General features: G+C 46.1%; 1 protein-coding gene and 1 non-coding gene across 7 annotated transcripts in view; one reads left to right on the top strand and one right to left on the bottom strand.

The window, feature by feature from the left end:
* The window catches only part of CHD7 (chromodomain helicase DNA binding protein 7), a 170414-nt gene that overhangs the window by 100343 nt on the left and 44808 nt on the right, over positions 1-25263 (bottom strand). For 3 of the 6 annotated variants that reach the window (XM_072951917.1, XM_072951918.1, XM_072951915.1), the window contains exons 1-2: positions 14842-14963; positions 12476-14300 (exon numbers count right to left, since the gene is read on the bottom strand). The exons of 1 other annotated variant lie outside the window; for it this stretch is intronic. In XM_072951917.1, coding sequence (XP_072808018.1) covers positions 12476-14128 — 1653 coding nt within the window. In that variant the 5' untranslated portion in view covers positions 14129-14300; positions 14842-14963. Of the gene's footprint in view, positions 1-12475; positions 14301-14532; positions 14552-14841; positions 14964-25263 lie in introns of those variants that run through there. 2 more of the 6 variants (XM_072951916.1, XM_072951914.1) reach the window with 2 other exon arrangements.
* On the top strand, positions 23020-23090 carry TRNAA-UGC (transfer RNA alanine (anticodon UGC)). Its single transcript has one exon. It is a non-coding gene; the product is annotated as a tRNA-Ala (tRNA).

The raw sequence follows: 25263 nt of genomic DNA on the forward strand, positions 1-25263 counted from the left end.
TTCAAATAACGTGTCTTGTTGGGTTATACACACTGAACTGTCCAACATGTAAGCCAGTAGCCACGTATGGCTATTTAAATTTAAATGAACTACAATGAATGTGTCATTCCTCAGTCCGACAACCCTCGTTTCAGGCACTCAGGACCCTGTGTGGCCGGTGGCCACCGTACTGGGCGGAGTAAATGGGGAACATTCTCATCATCACACAAAGGTCACAGACAGCACCGGGTTATACGTCCCCTACAAACACATTACTCTTGAACAAATGACTTGGAAAACACTAGACATGTTCTAACAAACTTCACTACACAGCTAAGGATATTTAGGGTTTTTTTTTTCCCCACCTAAACCTTGAATTAAATGAAAGTCTAGGACAGGCCTGGATTGCAACCACTCTGGAGTTCTCCCCTAATACAAAGGGAGCATTTCATTTTATACAGATTGTAGATTACGGTTTAATAAGGTAATATATATAAACACTGCACGTGACATTTGAGAAATATATTTTATCTGGACATTAGATAATAAGATATTTCCATTTAATTTTATTTCAATCTCATTTCTCAACCAAGAATTTTATTCAAAAGTAAAGAACTGTAGTGCATGAATTCTGCAGATGATAAGCCAAAGGGCCCTTCCCTTATATCCAAATTGGAGCAAAGATGTAACTATGATCTTCCCTACAGAGTAAGACTCGGGCTCCAGCCTCTTCCAGCTCTGAAGCTCTACAGCTCTAAACAGCAAACTTTAAAAAGCAGCAACAGTGTTACAAGTTACATAAAAATTATTTCCAGAGGAGGGTACAGCCCTGTGATAGACCGCATGCTTAGTGCACACGAGGCCCTGGACTCAATCCTCAGTACCTCCAACAAAAAAAAAAATTTGTTTCCAAAATTGCAGACTTCACATACTCAGAAGTGTGAATCACCTTCTTTGGCAACATTTTAACAATTTAGCTACTAAATCAAACTACAACATAGCACAGAGAACTATATTCAGTATCTTGTAGTAGCTTATGGTAAAAAAGAATATGAAAACAAATATATGTATATTCATGTATGACTGAAGCACTGTGCTATACACCAGAAATTGACACAGCATTGCAAACTGATTATACTTCAATACAAAAAAGAAAATTTAAAAAGTTTTTTTAAATAAAAATTCAAAAAAATATCATACTACAGCAAACCATTCTATTTCTTTTGTGACTGTCTCACTTTAAAATATGAAGTCACTTTTTAAAGAAAAAAAAATAGATCAAGATTAAGAAACATTAAAAAGATCGTTAAGTGGATCGACCCTCACAGACCAAGTGAGTTCAAAACTGCTGACAGTGCTACTCCCCGGGAACCCACTCACCAAACAAATCCAACATTTCAGCCCAAGGTGTGTGCGAGCACGCGGTGAAAACACAGGAAGATGTCGGCAAGAACGACAGGGTGAAGCGATCGCTGCATCTGTGGTTAGCAGCTGTAAGTTTAAATTTATATTTAACCAAGTCAAGACTTACTATATATAGGTGTATACAGAGTTCAGTGGGTTAACCTCTTGGATGCTGGAGGGAACACCAGATAACTTCCCTCGGAACACAAAACAGGATGCTGACTTCACTTTTGCAGCCTGTAGTCACTAAAAACTCAGCGATGGCTTTCACCTTGGTTTAAACTGGGAAGGAATTAAACACTGAGAAAGAAGCTGATTATTTTATATATAGTATCCCACTTCCTGGAGATTCGATTAAAAAGAGTTACAGCAGTAGTGTGAGGACAATTTTTGGCACCCCTCCCGCAAATATTATGAATTTGTGTCAGCCTTATGGAGAATCTGACAAACTGGTTTTTAAAGCATTGAGATAAAACGTTGTTTTACAAAATAAGGAAATGTTTATCTACTTCAAGGCGGAGGAGTAGAAAATGGGAGAAAAATTCCAAGAGCTCATTTCAACAAGCACATTCACAATCGTAATAAAATATTTAACACTCATTGGGGGCTTACCGCATGCCACGCACTGCCATTATCTCCTTTACTTCTCATAATAATCTTGTGGAATTGGTACAGTTATCATCTTCAGGAAACTAAGGTTTAGGAAGCTAAATATCCAATTTTTTGTTAAGTCAAAAGTTTTGTTAAGCAAAAAACTGGAAGAGCGAGATTCACACCCGCGGTCTTCACACCTCTGCACCGCTCCCCAGCTCCCCAGCCACCTCCTACCAGCAGAGGGGCATACAGCCTGGCGGGGACCATTAGACCCTAGAGCAGGTGTGAGGCGTCTAGAAAATGAGGGAAACTCTAAATGAAACCAGTAAACTGACACCTCTTCCCAGTAACTTATTCTTGGAACTCAGTTTACACTTGATATGAATTATTATTCTAGCATCTAATGTGGTGTGGCACAGGCAGGATTGTCACCCAAGTCTTCAGTGAGGGAAACTGATTAAAACTGACCGTATACTTTGGCTTACTTTTGTTCTATAAATGACCAGTTTCTTACTGGTTTCCCCCACCACCACCAGCACCCACTTCACCAATGACACCCTAGGCTTATTTCTTATTACCTTACTTCTATGGAAATACTAGTTTTTAACTTTCTTGCAAAAACTAAAGCTGTGAGCTTTAAGCTCGGCTCTAAGGACAGACCTTTTGCAGAATCAGACCCTGGACTATTTCCTTCCTTAAGCCAAGTCTTCTATCATCGTTTCAAAGTAAGAGGGACACCAGATTGAGTCGAGTTACTTAAGACACTGAGCACAAGAGCCACTGTGGCATCTGACCCCAGCAGGAAGGGTGAGTGTGCCCCAGTAACATCCCCACAGTGCGGGGGAAACCAGTTAGAGTGAGAAGGGAAAACATTCAGAGGAACAGCTGAAATAAATAAAACTCTACCTAACTTTTTACCAAATCATCAGACGTTTCCCCTAAAGAACTCCCACTTATCGCCTTTAATCCAAGGAATGCCTTTATGCATTTTATCAGCTTTCCTTTGTGAAGATGTCTTTGCAATGTCAGAGCAGCCAGAAATGGAGTCACTTCAGTGATTGCTTCAGTTTGAAGCAACATCAGCACATCATACTCAGTAATGGCCCCCCGTCCCCTGGCTGCCTGTGGCTCCTTACAGATTATCTGTAGATTTACAGCTCTAACTACAGAGAAGGGAGAGTAACACTAACATGTCAAAGGGTGGGGGGCGGGTATAGCTCAGTGGTAGAACACATGCTCAGCATGTGCGAGGTCCTAGGTTCAATCCCCAGTACCTCCATTAAATAAATAAATAAATAAACAAACAAACGAATGAATGAATGAATGTGACTTCACCCCCTCAAAAAAAGATGATGTCCCATCATTTTTTTTAAAAAGTCAAGATTAAGGTAAATTTTCCATTGGTCCCCCATGTCCATTTCCAGCAACCTCCATTGTGGTATTGAAGTTTGACCATCTCTTCACACTGACATTTTAAGGTATTTTTGACATTAACAGGTGTTTCTGAAAATAAACACATCATAACTCTGAATAATTCCACAATTTTATATGATTTTTTTTTCTAAATTAAAGAGAATGCTCAGGCTCAAAGAGTCCATGTAGGAGCATGACCTAAAAACTGAACTTTAATTTCAAATATTCCTACATGCAGTAAGAACTTTAAGTCTATATACTGTCCCTTCATTTGAAAGTATGTCCAGAAATAGAACTTTTTAAAAAAATTTTGGATGAAGGATGATCTGAAAGTCCTTGCCTATTCACTAGCAGAGAAATCCACCCTGCTGTGGTTTGTCATGACCCCTACGGTCAGCAAGAGGCGGGGACCCCACGGCCCACCAAACGGACGAGGACGGGATTCTTACACCAACACTGCGCACCTGTCCAGCCAGTCCAGGAAGACAGGACGGCACAAGGTAGCATCAGCTGAGAAACTTTGAACAAAGTTTCCAACACTGCCACCTGCACCTCCTTCAATATTCTCCAACTCTTTATGCCCAGAGCCAGAGCAAACCAAAAAAACAAAATGCTCTGGGGATTAATACCTCTGACTTATGGCTTAAAACAATTATTTTTCCTTTCACCCAGTTAGCATTCAAGTCTAAGAATTATCTTGAAATCCGTGGTACAGAATTATCTAGAGTTAAACACACAAGGCAGGGGAGGAGAACAGACCAAATTATGCTACAAAACAGATCAGAAATAATCATGGTCTTTGAGGATGGGCATCAAACTGCATGTGTCCTTCAGATAACTGCCTGGGTGCTGACTTTGATTCAATCACTGAAATAAGCCGCAAGGAAATGCCCTCAGGCCACACCAGACTGTCACTCTCACTGGGCAACCCAAACCAGGAAACAGGCAAGCAGAATCATGAGCGCCTCTGAATCAATGTTGACTTTTGACTCTTTAAAATGGTGCCAGCATCTTGGCATTTAGCCAACTTCCTTTAAGTTCTCCACCAGAACCCTGACCCAGTGCCACAGCCCAGCCACTAGAAGGTTCTCTGGTTTTTACACTAAGTGAAAAAAAATAAAAATGAAACCTCACTCGAGGTGATGCACCATCACCTACTAAGGTTTTGCAAGGCTAAGCACAAATTCAAGTTTGCTATTGACTTCCTTCGCTGATAAAGCTGCATTCAGTAACAAAGGAAGACCGAGGGCCATCTCCCCGTGGTTACTTTGAGATTATCCACAGATTGACAGCTGTAACTACAGAGAATGGAGACCAATATTAAGATGTCAAGAGTAAGGTAAATTCTCCAAGTGAGGTCTAGTAATGCTTTTCCCCTAATTGTCCCCCTGACCCATTTCCCAGCTCTCCTCCAGCCAACTATTGCTCTGCCTTTCCTGAATGACTGATAAAACAAAGAAAGAGCAGGAGAGAAAAGAGTGAAAGGAAAAAGAGCCGGGGGGTGGGGCACGACATGTGTAATAATAAAAATGAAGGCTTTCTCCCTCATCCTTGGAGAACCAATTTCATCAAGAGACAAGTGTTAGAGACAGAGAGGCACACTACCAAAAGTATCCAAAAACCACTTGAAACTGAAATCTTGAAAATGGTTGTAATCCACCTTTCTGAGAAAAACGTTACTTTCTTCCCCCTACAGGAAAGTAGAAAGACATTCAGTCTTCTTTGAAATCCAAACGAATGAGATTTCACTTCAATAATCTATCTGTTTAGGAACTGATACTGATACACACACACACACACACACACACACCCCTCCAACAACACACGTATTGGTGATACCTTAAAAAAATCCTACTTTCCCAACCTGATAATGGGGGTGCTAACACCCGTGTTGGAGGCTGACTGTCATCATTAGACTAAACAATTTTCGATTTATTTATGTGCATCAAACTGATTTATGCTTTGACCTTGTTTCCAAAAGGATTTGAAGCAACCCCTGTGGAAAGTGCAGCCCTGCCTTGTTCAAGTGAGGCAGCCGCCAGCCACGTGGGGAGATCACTCTGCCTCATGGAGATGCAGGCACAGCTGCACTGAAATGAGATGGACTCTACCTGCAAAATACATGCTGGATCTCAAATACTTGTGTAAAACATCTTGCTGGTAATTTTTTATTCCAATTACGTGTTGGAGTAATACCCTGGATCTACTGGGTTAATTAAATATATTAATACATCATACTAGTATTTTTTTTTAATGTGGCTACTAGGAAATTTAAAATAACACGTGCGGCTGGCGTTTGTGGCTGCAATTATGTCAGCTGGACAGCAGTGGTGGAGACCTCAGTAGTCCACGAAGAAACGACGGCCAGGAGATTACGCCCTAGTACAGGACCTTCCCGCCCCCGCCCTCCATGCATCACCGAGCTCCGGCCTGAACGCAGCGCGTGGCACATAACAGACCTTCAGTGTTTCTTTAATGGAGCTGAGTAAAGACAACCAAGGTAAAGGATTAAAAAGCAGCACCTAAAAGTGGTTTCTTAAAAGTTAAGGAAGTCCACTGGCTACCTGGGACACTTAGCAGATGGTTAACATGCAACTTTTGAAAGCAAATTTTAAAACTACGTTCTTGTTACCGACAACAGTTTTGACAGTCACAGAAAACAATACTCTTAGAAAGTAAAAGCCACTAAGATGCAAGGCGACCATTTAGTGTTCGGCTCATTTCACACTTTCAGACTGCGGGGTGAAAGGACACATGGAAGAGAACGTTTTTCTCAGCTCTGCTCCTCACTTGGTATTTTCCATTTTAACCAACTGACACCCTGGCCTCCAGATAAAGCATCTCCGCTCCGGGAAAAGGCAGGGAGGTGCTCGTTAATCAGCGGTGCAGGTGACTGACACATCTTCAGTCTTCATGAAAAACAGGAGGCTGCTGGGAACGCCCCAATGACCAGGAAAGTGGAGAGCAATCAGGGAGGGATGGATGGCCTTAACCTAAGGGGTCCTGAGGACCAGCACGCGGGGACGTGGTGACTCCTCTGACTTCCTGTCTGCGCTGGAGGGAGGCCAGCTCCAATCAGGTCTACCCACGGGGCCTGTCTCTGGTCCAGGCTCAATGGGCACAGCCCCTTCCTGCCACTTAGGTCAAAGCTGGGTTTTCTTCAGAGACAGTCTGCTTCCACATCTCCACCAGACGTCTGCAGAGGTGTGAAAGTGAAGTCAGTCCAGAGTGGTATTCACAGAGATACATCTTCTCTCAATTAAAAAGGCTCTTTTCTCTACTTCCGATCGCAATTTGCACAAGAAAGGCTTAAGAAGCCTGCCCACTTTTTCCATAAATATATCTAGGAGTTGCCAATTACTCTGCTCATGCCTGGAATTCTGTATTTACTGGGTGAACCAAGAGGGTTTCAGTAGAATACTTGAGATTTATCAGGAAAAGGTTTTCCCAGAAAGGCTATTTCTTAAAAGATATTCATAACACATCCCCGAAAGACAGAGAACTGGAAGTTGCACCACTGATTCTTCTGGGTCTTTTTTTTTTTTTTAATTTCCTAGGGGAAAATTAGGACCAAACACATTACCCATCACCTCAATTTGAGTGGTCCTCTAAAACTGTTTTCTGCTTCTGTTCTCCTTCACCATGACTCTATTGCAGGATCAAATGAATTAAAGGGACACAAGTGTATCGAAAATAAATTTATTCTAAGGACACATGTTGTAGATCCTAAAAATCCCACCAGGACTCATCCACCCGAGAGTGGAATCCAGGAATCTGCACCTGTGTAGACTTGAGCAGGGTGAATTATTCAGAAACTCAGGGATTTGCCTGTAACCTAAAGGACATCACGGAATCAGTCTTTTGAGTGTCAGACAAGCTCTTCAAATGAACAGAACGACGTTCTGCGCTTTCCTTCTGGGTTCTCCTCACCGGCGTCCACTTGGCTGCCTCACCCTCTCGGTGCCCCGGTGGCCACAGGGCTGGTCTAAGCAGCTCGCACGCCGTGACCGGCCAGGTCCTGCGGGGACGGTGCAGCTCTCCACTTCTAGGCCCCAGCCCCACCTTCCAGCCACGCTGAGGGACGTACGGGGCCGTGGGGTTCACTCTCATCATCCTCATGGTTTCCAAGCCATAAGCTCTTTCCTCCCCCGAGTTTACTAATCCTCCTCTCAACTCAAGTGATGCTTCACACCTCAGCAGAACTCCCTCCTGGGCCCCAGCCTCACCCTCCCAAGACCAGAGCAGGAGCTGGTCCCAAGCAAGCGAGCTCATCTCCGGGTGTCCTCCCGGGGCAGAGGCGGGCCCGCGCCTCTCCCGGAGAGCAGCACGTAGGCCCTCAGTCTTTGCTAACTGCTCCAGAAACCAAGGGAAGGAAGTCAAACCACTCTGACAGTACTTAACACTGAATGAGAGTTTGACATTATTGTCTGAACCCTGCAACAAGCAATTCTAAACCCCTGCCCCATGACACTATTGCTTTTGAGTCCCCACCAGGTGTCTGACACCCTGTTAAACACTAAGAGACGCTAGTGCTAATCTCTCCATGCCCCTCACCAGGAAGGTGTATCAGCCTCATTTTAGAGATAACGCAATCGGGCCTGAGGGGAGGCGGGAACCGGGAGGTCGCGGGGCCGGGAACCAGTTGGTGGTGTGGAAGCGGCAAACCCCAAGGCCTGCGTTCTTCCCTTCGCGCTGCTGGTTCTTAAAGCGGGACTGGGGGTCTGGCAGGTCAGAACCTTTTTCTAAAGACACTGAGATGCTACCTGCCTTTCACTCACGTTCTCTCTGACATAAGTGGACTCGGCCAAAGGCTCATGATTTGCATGTGGGCTGTCTGCAGAAGCAGATGTTAGCACCCCACATTTCAGGAAATGTAAAACTAACTTATTTTTAATTTGGAAAACTGCTGATTTTCAGTTAAAAATGTGATTTATGTTAAAACATAATGTTTATAATTTTTACTCATTTTAAAAATGAGTAACAAATATTTCAAACTGTCCTCAGTTTTAATTTCTGAGACAATAACTATCAACACATATAATCCACATAAACAAAGGGCTTTTGGAGTCCCCTACAATGTTTAATTTCAGAGCACAAAAGGGTCTGAGATGCAGAGAAAGACAGATACTGTATGATTTCACTTATATGTGGATGAACAGTTGTAGATGCAAACAGCGAGCAGGTGGTTTCCAGAGAGGAGGGGGTGGAGGGAGGAGAGAAATAGGTGAGGGAGATGAAGAGGTACACACTTTCAGTTACGAAAGAAATGAGTCTCGGGGATGAAACGTACAGTGTGGGGAACACAGTCAGCAGTTACGCACTATCTCTGAGTGGTGACATATGGTAACAAGACTTACTGGGATGGTCAGTGTGAGATGTATAGAAACAGCAAATCACCATGTTGTGTGACAGGAACTAACATAGTGATGGAGGCCAATTACACCTCGAGAATACACAAATTCACAAAAAAGGGATCGGATCTGTGGCTACCAGCGGCGGGGGTGGGGGAGGGGGGCTGGAAGACGGCAGTCAAAAGGTACAAACTTTCAGTTATAAGACACATAAGAATCAGGGGTGCGATGGACCACGTGATAAGGATAATGAACGCTGCTGCAGGTTATGCATGAAAGCTGTTCAGAGAGCAGATCCTAAGAGCACCCATCACAAGGGAAACAATTTTTTTCTAAGTCTTTAATTTTGTACTTAGATGATGGGTGTTCACTAATCTTACTGTGACCATCACTTCCTGATATGTGTAAATGAAATCATTATCTATGTATTTTACATAGTGCTGGATGTCAATTATATCTCAATAAAACTCAAAGAGAAAATAGACATATAAATAAATTACATAATCACAGATAGACAGGCAGACAGACAGACAGACAGGAAACCACTGGCCTAATCAGCCACTGAAAACAAACGAAGGTAGGTTTGTTTCCTTCCCTATAAATTTTATCAAATCACCAGGCAGGTCAGGAGCCTCCACAAGAGAGACTGTGTCCACACAGTGAACCGAATCTATGGCCTGACGAACTCTGGCCTCTGTTCTAATATTTCCCTTTGCTGACTCTTCAATACAAAGTTAAACTTACCTTCGAAGATACTTAAACACATGATATAATTTAGAAATTATCTGCTCGCTGCCCAGGAAACATCTAAAAAGCCTACCTCCTATTTTAAAAAGTAAAAAAACTCAAGAAAGTCAACAAGCTTACCAGAATGTGGCAATTCAGCAAATGACACCAACAGTCCACCCTGATCGGGTCGTTTCCCTGCTACACGGCATTGGCTTTGAACCACCATCCCCTCACATGTGTGATGCAAAACGATTTCGGTAGCTCATAAGCAAAGCACGATTAGACAGATGATGTGCCAGAGGAGAACGTGAGCCGGTCCCAGGGAGAAGGGTGTTAGGGTTACGTGATGGCTTTCTGAACTACCCATCTCAGTCTCATCGCCCTCGGCAACGTGCGCTAAAAGCGGCGTAATACTTGCACAAATCAAATTCAGTGCTTCAAAACTAAGGCTGTATTTTATAATATGTAACCTGCTCCTTAAAATAATTTTACATTTAGTACATGTGAAATGACACTGGCTATAAAGTAAGGTTTGCACTGCAGGAGATCAGAAACTAAAACCCAGGGGAGAATTCACATATGAGTATACACCAGGCCAGACTGGCGTTCACCTGACGTGAGTATATTCCCCTACTTAATGCCAACCACCGTTAAGATGGGTCCTATTTTTCCTATTCGGCAGGTGAAGACTCTGAGGTTCAGAGAGGTTAAGTTGCCTAAGGTCAGCCAGCTAATAAACAGTGGAGCCAATACCTTTCTGATCTCAAAGTCTCGTCTTCTCAAAACTTTTCATCTTCCTAGTATTACTTTTCAAAACTGACTGCTTTGAAATTCGAAGAGGATGTAAAGTTGAGCAGAAAAAAGAAAGCAAATTCCATGAGCAAAATGTTTAAAAATGCGATTGAACTTACATAATAGAAACACCTCCAATGTATTTGTGACACCCCTTAAATAGTTCCAAGTTTGTCTACAAAGGTTCACTTGAGAAGATGGAGCCGGAGGAAAAGGGAGGAACACTTGGTGTCCCCCAGTGTCTACCAGGCACAGCACATCTGGCCCACCCCACCTTCACCCCCACAACCAGGGTTCAGGACTCAGGTTCCACGTATTCATACATGTCCTCTGAAATGCCTGTCAAGAAATCCGCAGTCTTAAAACTAGGGAATGCTGAAGGAGATCAGCAATTCCCATCCAGGGGTCGGATTACAGGTGGTAGCTGGGGGAGGGGAGGCCATCTTCAAACTGTGTCCTCCGGGGAGGAGAGATGATGCTGGGGCAAGAAGTCTGCGGGGCACTGCTCTGAAAAGACCCCGTGTTTAATAAGAAACTGCCGAGGAACAAGAAAAGAACCATCCCAGGAAACTAGGTCACGTTCATTTCTGCCCTGGAAGCCACCCAGGCTGGCCCAAGGCCCCAGCACCTCAGAAATGGCCCTTCCCACCTCCCCGTCACACTGCGGGGTACTCTCTCCCAGGCAGCGCAGGTCAGGTGGCTGAGGCCCGTGTGGCTTCCACTGACCTCGGGGGTCCTCCTGAGAATCTCTAAGGGTGCCATACCTCTGAGGGCAGCTTTCCCGGAAGTCCAATGTGTCCTGTGCCCTGAGGTCCCCAGGAGGCCTTCCTGACCTCCACTTTCCAGCCTGAGCAAGGCTGAAGCTTCTGAGTCCCTGATCTCAATGCCTCTCCACTGGGATTCCCAAAAAGGCTCTTTCCTGATCCAACCCTTTTACTTCCCCGTAGTTTCAGTCCTTTCTGTTCCCATTCCCCAAGCCCTGGTCCAAAACGTCCTCACAGGCCTGGACCACAGGCTCACAATTCAGGTTCTGGCTCCCTAACCAGCACGCACTGTCGAGTCACTGCCACTGGCTCCCCAGTGAAGCCCAAATTCTTTAAAACAGAACACCAGAACTCCACCACCGGCCCTGCCCTGCAGCAAATTCAACGTCCCATGCACCCTTTAACAAACCATCCCCCAACCAGAAATGCCCTCGGCTCACAGCCCTGGCTGAGTCCTAGCCAAACGCCAAGCAGCCTCATCCACAGGGGCTGCCTCTGCCTCTGGACACCTGTCGCTTTGTACTTCCACATGCCGGGCATGTTTCCCCAAACTGAGTAGACGTTCACTAAGAACAAGCCCTGTGCCCTGCAGCTCTAAAACCACACTGTGCTAGCCAAGCTCAGGGCTGCACCCGTGATGGAAGATCAATACGCATTTCTGAACAGCACTCAGAATAATCTGTGCATTAATTTACTTCTCCTAGATCTAGGGCACAAACACCAACATTTATAACAGAAAGATATCTTGGGAGTGCTAGAACTTAAAACCTAAATCTGTTTGCTTATAAATTCTGTAGGATAAAATCCCAGCTCACAAAAAGGAAGACTCCAAATCTCTTATTAGAGGCCCAACACTTCCTGTGGATCACGGTTTACTGGGATTTTTCTACCGTTTGCCATTTAAGATCACACTAACATTCAACAGGTGGTAAAGTAAGTGTTACGGGAGAGCACGTTTTGCAGCTTACCAAGGGAAAATTAATAATAAATTTTCTAAAACAAAGAGGAGGCACCACCACAAAAAACTTCCCTGGAAACCCAGTTCCAGTGCACTTTTACGTCGAAGAGAGAGGGAGAGAAACAGAGTCAGAAGTAATAAAGGGGAAAAATGCGTCAGTCCAACGTCCATCTCCTGGCAATGAGACCAGAGTTCCTTACAGGTGAGGCCCGGTTTTCTATGCAGCCTTAGCTCCAGCACAGTTCCTGGGACAGAAGAATTCAAAATTCAGTGAATAAGTGAATAAGTGTATAAGTCAAGAAGTAAATACAGGGAGTCACGGGAAAAAAAAAAAAAAAAGGAGATTCCAGGGCAGCTCACAAGACAAAATTTCAGGACCTCGTAATGAAAACGCTTTCCAAGAAGTTTAAAGGAAAAGCCTGCTAGATCAGCTCATCTAGTTACAGTTCTCACTGCCAGGCAGGCAGGCAGGCAGGACCCGGTCCCCTTACCTGAGGCACAGGCACTTTCTGCGGGGTGTTCTGGGGCGATGGGTGGAGCTGTGCCCAAGGCTGGTGGTGCGGGGGCGGGGGCGAAGACTGGTGGTGCAAGCCGGGGTGGGGCTGCATCGGAGGGCAGGCTGGCAACTGCTGGAAGGACGGCTGCTGGCCAGGATGCTGCTGGCCGGGCAGCAGCCGCTCCTGGATTGCCTGCGGGTCTGCAAGGCCAACGCCGGGACAGCCGTTGGGTCTCAGGTGCCCGGCCAGCTCCCGCGGTGCGGAGGACATGCTCATAAACGGACGAGACTGCTGCATGTTCCTGGGGCCCATATTCCTCTGTCCCATTCCCATGGCACCAGGGGGCTGGTGAGACGGCGGAGGGTGGGGCATATTTGGATAACTGCCGACTTCCATCGGGATCCCAGCACTTCCGGGCCTGACTTGCGGAGGCGGAGTACCTGCCGGGTTACTCATTGCTTTCATGGGTGACATGGGAGGTGGAGAGGCATAAGTTCCCTGAGGCTGTGAAGGATGCATAGTTTGTGTGTTCATTTGGTTAAGTGAGCCGCTGGGGTGGATGGGCTGCTGGTGCATTAGTCCTTGACCACTGCTCGATGGGAATCCCACAGCACTGGGGTACCTTGGTACGGACTGGTTCATTGGAGTATTACTTGTAAGGCCTAAATTCTGATTCATCCCTGTATTGTTAACTAATCCCTGATTTAGGTTACTGTAAGGATATCGAGAATACTGCCCTGAGTTGTTTATAGTAGGTGAGGGGACTGTCTGGCTCCGAGAACTAAAGTTAAGGGTTTGCGGCCTGACAGCGCCTTGTGGAGGAGGATTAGGGGAGAATCTGGGGCTGTGGGCAACGGATTCGCCGTGGAGAGCAGTTGGGGGGTGGTGGTGGAACTGCTGGACGGAGTGGCGCAGGGACGGCGCCAGGCCGGGGCTCTGCGGGGGCACGTGCGACAAGTGGCCAGGTCCTGAGGTGGCGATGAAAGGGTTGCCCTGACTTAGGCCCTCCTGGCCTTGGGGGAACTGGCCCAGCCTCTGCTGCGGCTGGCCGTGCTGCTGCATGGAGAAATCCCCGCGCGCCAGGTAGCTACCCATCTGCTGCAGGTGCTGGGGGTGGCCCTGCGCCGGGGGCCCCGATGGCGCCGGCTGGGGCTGCGGCGGCGGCTGATAGGGGGCCCGGATCTGGTCCGGCACCTGCACGGCCCGGGGACCCCACATGGAGCCGCTGTCCACGAAAGACTGTCCGTGCCGCTCGCTCTGCATGCCAGGGTAGACGCCCAGCTGGCCGCCGCCGCCGCCCCCGTGGGGGACCTGGGGGACGGGAGGGGTGTGATACTGCGAGTGGGGAGACGCCAGTCCGTTCCCAGGGGCGTTACTCATCATTCTGTTGGGCTGATCCATCAGGTGCATCTTCTGCTGCTCGTACTGATTATAGTGATCGAAGTGGGTCAGCTTGGTTTGACTCTGGGTAGGGGAGGGATGGTGGAGGGATGGCTGCAACGAGCCAAAGCCTTGGTCTATCGGCATCTGCTGACCCATGGGATTCACCGGGTTTTCAGGGTAACCACACTCTCCAAGGCCCTCCAGGCCTTCGCTGAAAATATTCCCATCCTCGCCAAAAAGACTCATCATTCCTGGATCCGCCATCTTCTCCCAACACACGGCTCCTCCAGCCCAGCGCGCGGGAGCCTGGCTGTGCGTCACTTCACTGAGGGCTCGTCCTCAGAGCCTATAATCCTGACTAATCTTCTTCATGTCACTCCATATTTCTTTAATTCTCTTGGACCCTGCAGTGTCAGGCAAAGTCTGGATATAGGTCCTGGAAGGGAGTGGGGGTGGGGGGTGGGGGGGAGAGAAAACAAAGAATTAGGAACAAGTGATAAAAACTGCCAGCATTTTCCGCGTTTGAATTTGGTCGCCGTCAACAATACTAATCTAGCCCCCTGGCTGGGCTGTATTTTATAAATCTGGTTCACTTTAAGAGAAACTCATTAGCTTCTACCAGAAGCATTATTATGATCGGTTACTTAGAAAGCAAGCAAAACACTAACCTTAACCTTAAATTAATCCATTCACTACACTTCCTGGCGTTCCATTCTTGGATGGAACAGAACAAAAGAACACAACATGAAGCGGCAGCAGCTGCCACCGCAGGCAAGCAGATGTATGAATACAGCCAAGCAGCCCATCTGCTGCGCTGAAGCCCTGGAAATGCTCTGGTTACCGACAGCCCGCCCTTAACCTTATTCCCCTGAGCGGTGTAATCAGATGAGCAGCCGCAGCACCGAGGGCTGTGAAAAGCTCAACTTGGTTAAATTGACTAGAGGATTATACAAATGCCAAAATCAGTCATTTCGTACAAATTAGCTGTATTTACGGCCCACATACGACCAACTGCGGAACGGCAGCGGAGGCGTCGACCGAGGGCGCGCTGGCCGGCGCCGTGACAACTCGGCGGCCCGGGCGCCTAACGGCAGGCCCCACGAGGGACGCGCGGAGAGACCGGGACGGGGCCCCCGACCGCCGGCAGCGCCCGCCGCGCTCGGCGCCCGGCCGGGCCGCTCCGACCACGAGGGCGTCGTCCCCGCGCCGACGATCGGGCACCGGCGCGCGACCGCTCAGACTCCAGCTGCGCGGGCAGCTTCTAGACGACGACCATTCTCATCAGTAGAGACGGAAAACTTCCCCCCAGACTGGTCAGAACTGGAAATTTTCACAGAATAAAGTTCAAAATGTCCACGCAGCCCTCACCCTCGCCCTGACCTCTCCTGGGCCACGGAGGAGGAGCAGGTGGGGACGAGGGCGCAGGCCCGCCCGTCGGGGTCCCGCGCTGACTGCACATGGTACCTACACCCACTAACGCCGTTCGCTTTATTCAAACGGTTCCCAGTGGGTTCTGTGTCAAATTAAAGTAACCAATTTAAAGAATCTGTTTCAACAATCGAAACAGGAAAGTGTTTTTGTTGCATGCTAATTAAATCAACAACCTAATAAAGAACTAATTCACATAGGAAAAATGTCCAAAATCTTAAACATCTTTGGAATTTAACTCTTTTTCCCCCCCTTTCATAAGCACATGAAGCATTGTGCGATACTGCCTAACTTGAAAAATCAGTATCTTGGTGAAGAATTTCAAAAGTGATGTTATAAGCAGGCCCCATTATAAATTCTAGTGACACACTTCTGCACAACCACGGGAATGCGGACGGACAGGGGCCGCCAGCACGGCTGAAAACTCACCCACAGGACAGATCAAAATTCGGATTCTGCCTGCCCGATTCCAACACTCTCCCAACAAGGGGAGACCTCTGCTTACAGAAAACGTAAACAACATTCCTGCTCGCTGTCAGAACTACAGACATAACACCTGCGAGGGTCTCCGGGTCTGCAGCGTTCAGGTGACAGCTGTCAGCTAAAGCTAAAGGTCTCCTCACTCCACCGCTAACTGCCATGCATTTTCCGATCTACTTTCTCCAAAAACAGGGGTCAGGTGGGTGGAAATAAGGTGAGCGTGAAAGCCATTTTATTCACAGACATGCCGGCTTTACTACACAGCTACCTTAAAATCCGAACTAAAGAGAGGCTGAAATCTCCAGTGCCAAATGAAACAAATACTTAGAAATTGAATTTACTCCGAAAAAGCCCAAGCAGTCAGTCTTCATTTATTCGAGGCTCATGCTAGCTTTCAAGGAAACAGATACTGGAATGGACTTGATAATCGCTTAAACCAGCCATGCAGACTAACCACTTACCAAAATAACCTTTCAAATTAGCTTAAGGAAGGTAACATCTAGGTATATGTCCTGGGTGGCCTTGTTTTATGGGATAATGCCTTCATCCTCAGGGCCCATCACGTGTGTCACGTGTCACGGGAGGAAGTGCTATGGACGGGTTGGTGGGGGGTTCCCAGCCAGATCCCAGGGGTTGGGGATGGCCTGGTCCACTGCGCCCCAAAGCACAGGGGCCGGGGGGGAGGCAGCGACGGAGCTGGCACTCATTTTATACAGGCTTAAGGCTGAGCAGAAAGGGAAAGAGTGCTTGTCTACGGGCATGGGAAGGGACACACAGAACACTGACTGAGAGTGATCTCACCTGACTCGGGGGTCTCCGGTGCCCTTCCCCTTTCCACCAAGAGGGCATTTCCCAGCAGCATGAAAAGCAGCAGCACTACCTGGTACAAGTAAACGTGTCACCGACCACAGCTGCGACCAGTCAGGTGAACTCCGGGTAGAGAAGTTCAAAAACCACGGCTTTAGCCTGCCGCCGTCCCAACTCGCGCCTGCTGGGACAGCCACCACCGCCTTCCTGCCCCTCTTCTGACCTCGAGCCTCGGCTGGCGACTATGCTAGGAATCCATCTGGTAGCTGGATTTCATATTTCTGATCTGAGCTAATCTAATTAATTTATTTTGGTCTTTTCTTTTAATTTGATCAAGACCATTTGAACACCCACTTTCCCAAGTCACAGCTGCAACCTTTAATTCTGTTTCTATCAAAGATATTCATTTAAAGTTCCTTTTTTGGAGGCTGCCCCCTTGTCTACATTCAGTATCTATATTTTCTATGTCTAGATCAGCGTTATTCAATGAGCCACCAAAACAGTCATAAATGTCATTGTAAATTTTCTAATAGCCACATTTAAAAAGTAGTCCCCCAAAATAGTGAAATTAATTTTAGTAATAATTTTTATTTAACGTAATATATGCAAAATATTATCACTTCCACATGTAATCAATATGAATGAGACAGGTTACATTTTTTGGTACATAGTCTTTGAAACCCAGTGTGTGTCACATTTACAGTATATCTCAGTTTCTACTGGCCACATTTCAAGTCAAAGTGGTGCACATGAGGCCAGTGGCTATCATACTGAACAGCACAGGTACAGATGATTAAAAATGAGAAACAGAAATACAAGTATCAGTGTTATCAAATAATTTCCATCATTATCACTTGGGTAATAAACATTAAAGTTGTATTTACATTCGATTTGGCTTTAAATGAAAAACAAGTTAAACCTCAGATCACATTTATCCAAAATATATTTATTAAGTACCTACTTCAATCCAGGCACTGACCACAGGGGCCAGAGACACATCAGTGAATAAAAATAAAAAGTTCCCTTTTGTCCTCACAGGGGGTTACATTCATCTGTAAGTGATGAAACTTTCAAATAAAAATTAAGATTCATAGGTTATGTTGTAAAAATTTAAGATACCATTTTACAAAACATTTCTTGGTAATTTATGAAGGCAAGTTTTTTAACCATGTGTGACATTATACCCCGAACAGTCCAGACGCTGATAATGAGGACATAATAATTTAAGTTTCTGCTCGGTGCCCCACTGGCAAGTATTTCCTGAGTTCAGAAGGCACTTATGTTTGGAGGTGAGGAGGGCACAACGCGACAGCTCGACCCACAGAATCGCTGACACGGTGGAGACTCACTGTGAAACCAGCTATGAACATTCCGAGCTGGCGAGCAGCTTGGAAACCTTCTAATCCAAACCCCTCTTCATTTTACAGATGAAAAAACCCTCTGAGTAGACTGAGAGGAGCAAACATCTTCTACAAAACATTTTAACGACAAAAATTCCCGAAGACAAAGGAGAAACGTCTAAATGAAATGGCAACTCACCAGTGAGGGCAAAATTTTGAAAGCCAAGACTAGACGTGTTTTATCCAGAGATAAGTCACTCAAACAATTGGTGAAACCACCATTAACAGAAGAGAGCTTCCTTTCGAGAAAACGTTTATTTCTGCTGTGTGTAACTTTTAGGAGGCAAGCACCTACCAGCACTTTATGGAGGCTCCTGGTCAATATTCTGCGGAAAAAGGAGGGTGCAAACTAGCAGATCCACAAACAAGTGTGCAGCACGCAGCACGCAGCACGCAGCACGCAGCACGCAGCACAGCAGGGACCAAGCAGGGGTGCGCAACACGCCCAGGTGAAAGAAAGAGTTGTGTAAACACACGTACTAACACTTCGAGGTGAATTTCTGGCTTCCCAAAGCTTACACAAACAATGCTTCACCACTGCCCTCTTCCTAAAGTAGGACAGTGTTTGTGCCACCGGGTTTTGATCTGGTACCACAGTGGGCGGGAAAGCTAGAAAACAGATGGGTGAATACAAGACCCCTTTCACGAGCAAAATATTGCCTATAGCTCGGCCACTCTTTGTCTGACCACATATGTAGAACGCCAACCACGCCATCCACTTTCTCATAAATACCCAGCACATGGGGCAAGTGGGAAGCAAAAGGTAGCTGCCCTTTAGACGTGTAAGTCTAGTTCAGTGTTACATAGCCTGATGTGTCACTGTTCTCTTTACCTTTCTCTCCTCCATCTCCAAAGAGCCCGAGGCACGGACATTAACTGTGACCATGATTCCTGGGACTAGGGGAAGCACATGCCAGCATCTGTAGGGGAGACACACACCTCACCACCCGCAGCACATCCTGGGAAGATGCCTCTCCATCATCAAGGTTACAAGTCACGTCAGGACGGGGAAGGACTCACAGTGCAAGTCCTTTCAGGGAGGTCACGAGGCCTGCCGACCGCGCTCCCCACCGGTGGCCCCAGGCGGCCGCCTGGGGAAGGGGGAAGTCTGCCCAGGCCACCGCTTGCTGTGGGAGAAGGCATCGATCCAAAGGACAGTGACCCAGATAGAGAGTCAGGAAATGCCGCCAAGTTACCGGCATCAGCTTGCTGATGTCAGTTCCAGGTGTGCCCCATGGGCCAAATGATGCCCTTCCTGGACCCCCATCCCAGGCCAGACCGCACTGTCTTCCTTGCACATCTGTCCGGGCAATGCCGATACACGATGGCTGCGCCATCCTACCCAGCAGCTACTGGCCACGTGTTGTAACTTAAATTAATTAAACTAAATAAAATTTTAAATTCAGTTGCTCAGTCGCACAAGCTACATTTCAGGTGTTCAACAGACGCACACGGCTGGTGGCGGCTGCACACACGTGGAACATGTCCATGACCGCAGAAAATTCTGCGGAAGGCACTGCTGCAGGTTTCCTCCTGGAGGTAACACTCTTTCAGTCAAAGACCATTTAAACAGGAGCAACAACGAGGTCCTACTGTAGAGCGCAGGGAACTATATTCAGTACCTTACAATCGACTACAATGGAAAAGAATCTGAAAAAGAACATATGCATATATATATATTTGAACCACTCTGCTGTATACCAGAAACACAACACTGTACATCGACTATACTCCAATTAAAAAGAAAAGTAGCAATTCTCTTTGATGAGGAATACTCTCCTGCTCAGAGATTAGTGTTCTTTCAAAGGTTCATACCTACTCCTTGTATGTAGTATTCTTTCCATACATTATACTTCATGTTAACTATATTTTCAACCTATAAAATTTCTCCTGTCTTAGTATCTCCCAACATATACTCCTATTTCTTAGTAAATAATGTTTATTATGTTGGGAATAATTCTCAAGTATACAAAATTCAGACACTTAGGACTAATCAATTTCAAAATCCTTTTCCCTTACAGGTGCCGTACTACCATCACTCTTTCATGAAGTATTTGCAAGCTTAATTTTAACAACCAAAAATCTACACAGCTAGAATGAGGCCACTATTTTTCTTAGTGGCTTTGTGCATTATTCTCATTCACTATTCTTTTGGAAGAAAAAGATGCAGACAGAACAAAAAAGGATGTGAAGTCCTTCAGAAGGTCTAGGTTAGCCCTAGCACCACACGAAAAATAAAACCAAAAAAAGGAAGTAAGAATTGCATTTATAGTTAGCTTCCATTTATACCACTAGGTAGCCTCCAGTTGTGCTGAGATAGATTTTTTTTTAAAAGGGAAAACTATGCTTAAGAATTGATGTTGTGCAGACTAATGCTGCGTCAGCCTTCCCCATGCACCCTTTTCACTTGCCAAGTGATGGAAAAACCACCATCCTTCCTTCCCATTGTCCATTCACTTAAAAAAATATTTAATGAGGGCCTGCTTTGCATAAAGCATTTCACGGGCACTGGGTGTACAGAAGTGCACAGACGCGGCCCCGCCCCGTGCGGCCGGCGTGCTAACACAGGCCTGCGGACATCCTGCACACACTGCACGCCCAGTCCATGACCCACCTGCCGGCTCTCCTCCCCAGTATCTCACAAGGCTACCTCATCCCACCAGCGCCTACTGTCTCTGAGGTCACAGGCCTTCTTGGCCCCGTGAAGGACAAAACTTTAAAGGCTGACTGGTCCTCCCACGTCTGGTCTCAGCATGTTCACACAGCTGACTGAATGACCTTCTAAGACCCAAAACGCATCTTCTCTCTCCCCCCATATCAAAATCCTTAAAGCAGCTCCCTAGCTCTCAGGATGGAGCCCAGACACCCGGCAGGGTGGAAGGAGCACTGTCCTCGGATCCCCGGCGGCCTCTCCACCTCCACCCCCCAGCCCCCTGCCTCTGCCTCTGAAACCGTCAGGAACCCCCGGGGCCAGGCCTGTCAAGGCCCGGGGAGTTGACCAACTTCTCCGCTCACTTCCTCACACCTTCCTTCCCGCCACACCTGCCTCGCACCCCTCGCTGCGCCGTCTGCCTGGCCTCTTTTTTGGCTGAGTTCCTTGGTTCCCACCCACCCCCACTGAGCCGCAGACCCTGGCCCTCGAGCTGATTCTGACGCCCCCAGGATTCCCACCATGCCGAGGGCGAGAGCTACAGAAACACCAGGCACGGGGCTGTTCCCGTTCCTCACCGGCCTCTCTCTCTGCAGGCTGGAGCCCTGCCTTTAGAACGGGGGGTCCTGGAGCCACTGGCACCCCAGGAGCTGGTAAGAGACGCAGCATCGTGGACCCACCCCAGACCTCCGGCCCTGGAGTGCACACTGTATTCACAGCGCCCCCGGTGATTCCTGCGCACAGGAAGGTTTGGGAAGTCCCACTCTCAGACTCCAGGCAACTCGAGCTACAGACGAGCAGGAATAACCAAGGTCCCAGAGAAGTACAAAGCAAGTAATACAAAGACGTGCCATCTTACACTCAAGGACTGGTAGTCTTAGCGTCTGTGACCGACAAAGAAACAATACTGACCTCATCCAAAGAATGAGGAATAACCCTCAGCGACAAGTTTTAATAGGTAATGGTTTGCAAAGAGTGGATATCTAAAAGCGGTTTAATTTCAAAGAGGCGTCCATCTGCTTGACAGTCATTTTTGCAAGACAAAAAAAAATGCAGTTAACATTAATATCTAATGCTGTGTTGCATAAGACCCTATTTCATAGGTTTCTTGCAGAAATATTTCAGTTATTTCTACATAACTTTGAGGAGTCTGGCTATTCTGAGCAGCTTTCAGATAAAGATGGGTTTTTTCCTACATGAGAGCCCTGGGGCTGATATGTTTTCTTTCAAGGCCACTAACGAAACAGCACTCAGCTCACAGTTTGTACTGGGTGCACAGGTACAGCACTCTTTTTCTTCCCCCTCAATTGGCCTAAAGGTGCCTACTGCCCTTATGTAAGTGTTGCCACTAAAGCACAAGAACTATGGAAACCAGTGTTCCTTGGAAAACGACCTTTACACCCTGCAGTTCAGCCCTGAACTATCACTCCCTGAAACTAACTCCTCCAAAGACGAAGCCCACCGAGAAGACAGCCGACCTGCTCATCCCACCGCAGACACTAGGAAAACGCTTCCAGGGTGATCGATCTGCTTTCCTTATGCAACTGAGCGTGGCCCAGCAAGAGACCACTCTAAATACCCAGTGTGATGTGGGAGAAGGGGAGTGAGGACCACCTGCATACACAGCCACACACACCACATCCATGCACGTGAGTCAGGTTTGCATCTGGGTAAAATATGTGAGTCTATCCCTGAAATTTTCAATGCTATCCTAATTAACTTTTATTGTAGAGGGGAAAAGCAAATGAAGAAAGACAGGTCCAGAAATAAGAAAATGGAAATGTGTGTATGTGTAATTTATTTGGGATAGGGAAAAATCAAAGTTCAGAAATGTACTTCAACCCACTTGGCAAGGACGTTTACAGGGCAGAGTAAGGGAAGAGCAATATAAATTTTACAAAATGTGTTGCCTGCTGGTGTATCTTGCTTAATATTGTAAAATATCCTGGGATAGTTTAGACAAACAAAACTTGGCTGGTCTACAAAGGCAGATGACACCACGTGTTTATTAACCCACTAAAAAAAATTATTTGAAAATCTACTTCCCCACTCACTCTAGACCTATTTCAAGCTACTGACTTGACACACTCATGCGCACACACACCTGGGTGAGGCCAAGCCTACAAGAAGTGAGAGAACAGAAGGAGGAAAGGAAGGAGCTGCCCAGGGCCACCGTGTCCAGGTCCTACAAAGCGACCCTGAGTTACTGGAGGATGGACGCCCAGGGCAACGTGCAGAGGGGTTGAAAAAACGGGGAACAGCCAATTGCTCCTGTGAGAACCGCGCCAGTAGGTATACAAGTATACAGACTACAGTTGTCACAGATTAACTAACTGTGATCTGGCAATTTCCTACATTCTTTTGCATTTTAAAAGGGCTTTGGAAGGGGGGAGGATGTAGCTCAGTGGTAGAGTGATGCCTTGCATGCACAAGGTCCTGGGTTCAATCCCCAGTACTTTCAATTAAAAATACATAAATAAATAAACCTAATTACCCCCCAAAAAAATAAATTTACAAAAAGGCTTCTGGAAAGATGAAAAGGGAACCTTGTCTCATAGCCCGGGGGAGCTTAATACTGCACCCCAATTCTGCCTAGTTAAAATGCAAGGAGAGAAAAAGTATAAACAGCCTTCTTTGATACACACTACCAACATTCTTTTCCTTAAGGGAAGGAAAAAAAAAAAACCTTTGGCAACACCGCAGCTGAAAATAATTTATCTACTTTCCCTGCAAGAGCAGAGCACACATGATGAGAAGGCAGCCTTATCCATCACGAATAAACCTGAGCACCGAGCCAGGTCAAGTGTCACAGGACGCCAAGGGCAGAGGTCACACCGTGACCTGGAGACTGTTCTAAGATGCCGTATTTCATGCAAAAGAGAAATACACAGAAATTATAGAAACTCACATTTCCATTAGGGAAGCAAGCAATATAAAAGCGAAACAGAACTGCAGAGGACTGAGGAGGTCTTTGGAAGAAGTATTTTGGAAAACTGCACATAGTTTCAGAAAGGTACATCTACAGACAGAAAAAAATGGAAGAAAACAAATGTAACTTATTCAGTGACTACAGTATTAAATTACTCTTTCAAATAAGTAACATTTGACAAAGGAAGTGGAATTAAGACTGCAATATACAGTAAGCAGTTTTGCATTCATTATTTCATAATCACCCTGACTTAGAACAAGTTGGAAACTTTTCCCTGTATGTACACTTGTAAATACAGGCAGGTTCTACAGTGCCACCATAATCAAAACCATCTGACAATCAAAACCATTATCAAGAACTATTACAGTAAAATCACTGATCATAAACACTACCCATTTCATGCAGCTAAATAAGCCTGATACTTCTTTTCTCCAAAGTAAATGTCTTCGTTCACATTAACGTAAAATAAAAGACAAAAGTTTCACCCATAAACTCTGCTCATATTTTCCTGCATCCACAGCAAAGGCTCAACCCTAATCTGGCCCAGCTCTTCATTACCCAGAAATCTTCTGAGCCTCTTTCTCCCAAATAGCTGTGCAATGTAGGGAAAACTAACTCTTTTCCCCAAAAAAGCTACAATACGTTCTGTAATGAATTCTATTATTTTAGTGCACCACCATACTCTTCTTCGGCACTGAAAGCTGACTGTCATGACCTGCAGCACGTTTTCAACTAGCCAATTTTAGGTACTTTTTACACGCGTGTACAAGACTCGTGATATTAGGCTATCATTCTAACTCGCAGGTGAACTTTGTTTTTCGGCTTGAAAAGGGATCCTATTATGTGGTTATAAATCTCTATATGGCGTTCATTTTGATCACAGATCAACATTAAGTTCACCGCAAGTTAGCAAGTAAGAGAGACTGGAATGTGAGAAAAGGAAAAGTGAGAAGATGAGCTACTACCAGGGGCGACATTCATTTCACATAATGAAGGCGACTGAGATCATTTAAGGCTACCAATGAAGCCTTATAATTGAATTTTGTACTCCATTTAATCAAAGAATACAGCAAGGATTAGACACCTACTCAGCTTTAAAATACGGGGTTTACTGAGGCACCCACTCATCTGTGTGGTTTTCAAGTGTTGGACTATATTATACATCAGTTGCTAATAAAATTGTGACCCAGACAAGGAAGTCTGAATAATGTTCATCAGTGATAGCATTTGCATCATGCTACACCCACCCAACACCTTCCCACGCTCTTCAGGTTTCTCCCCGCATCTTTCAGGTGTCTAAACACACCAGATTCTCTACTTCATGCCCACTTCCGAGATGGTTTGAAAATAGTCACAGTTCTTCCTATAAAACAATTCTGAAGACTGTAAGTAAAGGTTTCCAACTATGCTACTGAGAATTTAGTGCCTTTAAAGACCAGTGGCTATGACCAAAAAAATCTTAAATTTTCTCAAACAGCCTTTAAGATCCTGTATGTAAATCAAAGTGCCCCATTAAATAGAAAACTGCATACACAACATTTTCCAGGCGGCATCTCAAACCTAGAAAGAGCAGAAGCTGTTCTGACGCGGGGAAGAGGGGACAGTACAGAGAGCGTGCTTTTATTAGCGTGTGTGGGTTCCTGGGCTCAATCTCCGGTACCTCCATTTAAAAAAAAAAAAGGTTCTGACAGACCACGTATCTCAA

This window comes from Vicugna pacos, chromosome 29 (assembly GCF_048564905.1).
Source record: "Vicugna pacos chromosome 29, VicPac4, whole genome shotgun sequence".
In the NCBI taxonomy this organism is placed as follows: domain Eukaryota; kingdom Metazoa; phylum Chordata; class Mammalia; order Artiodactyla; family Camelidae; genus Vicugna; species Vicugna pacos.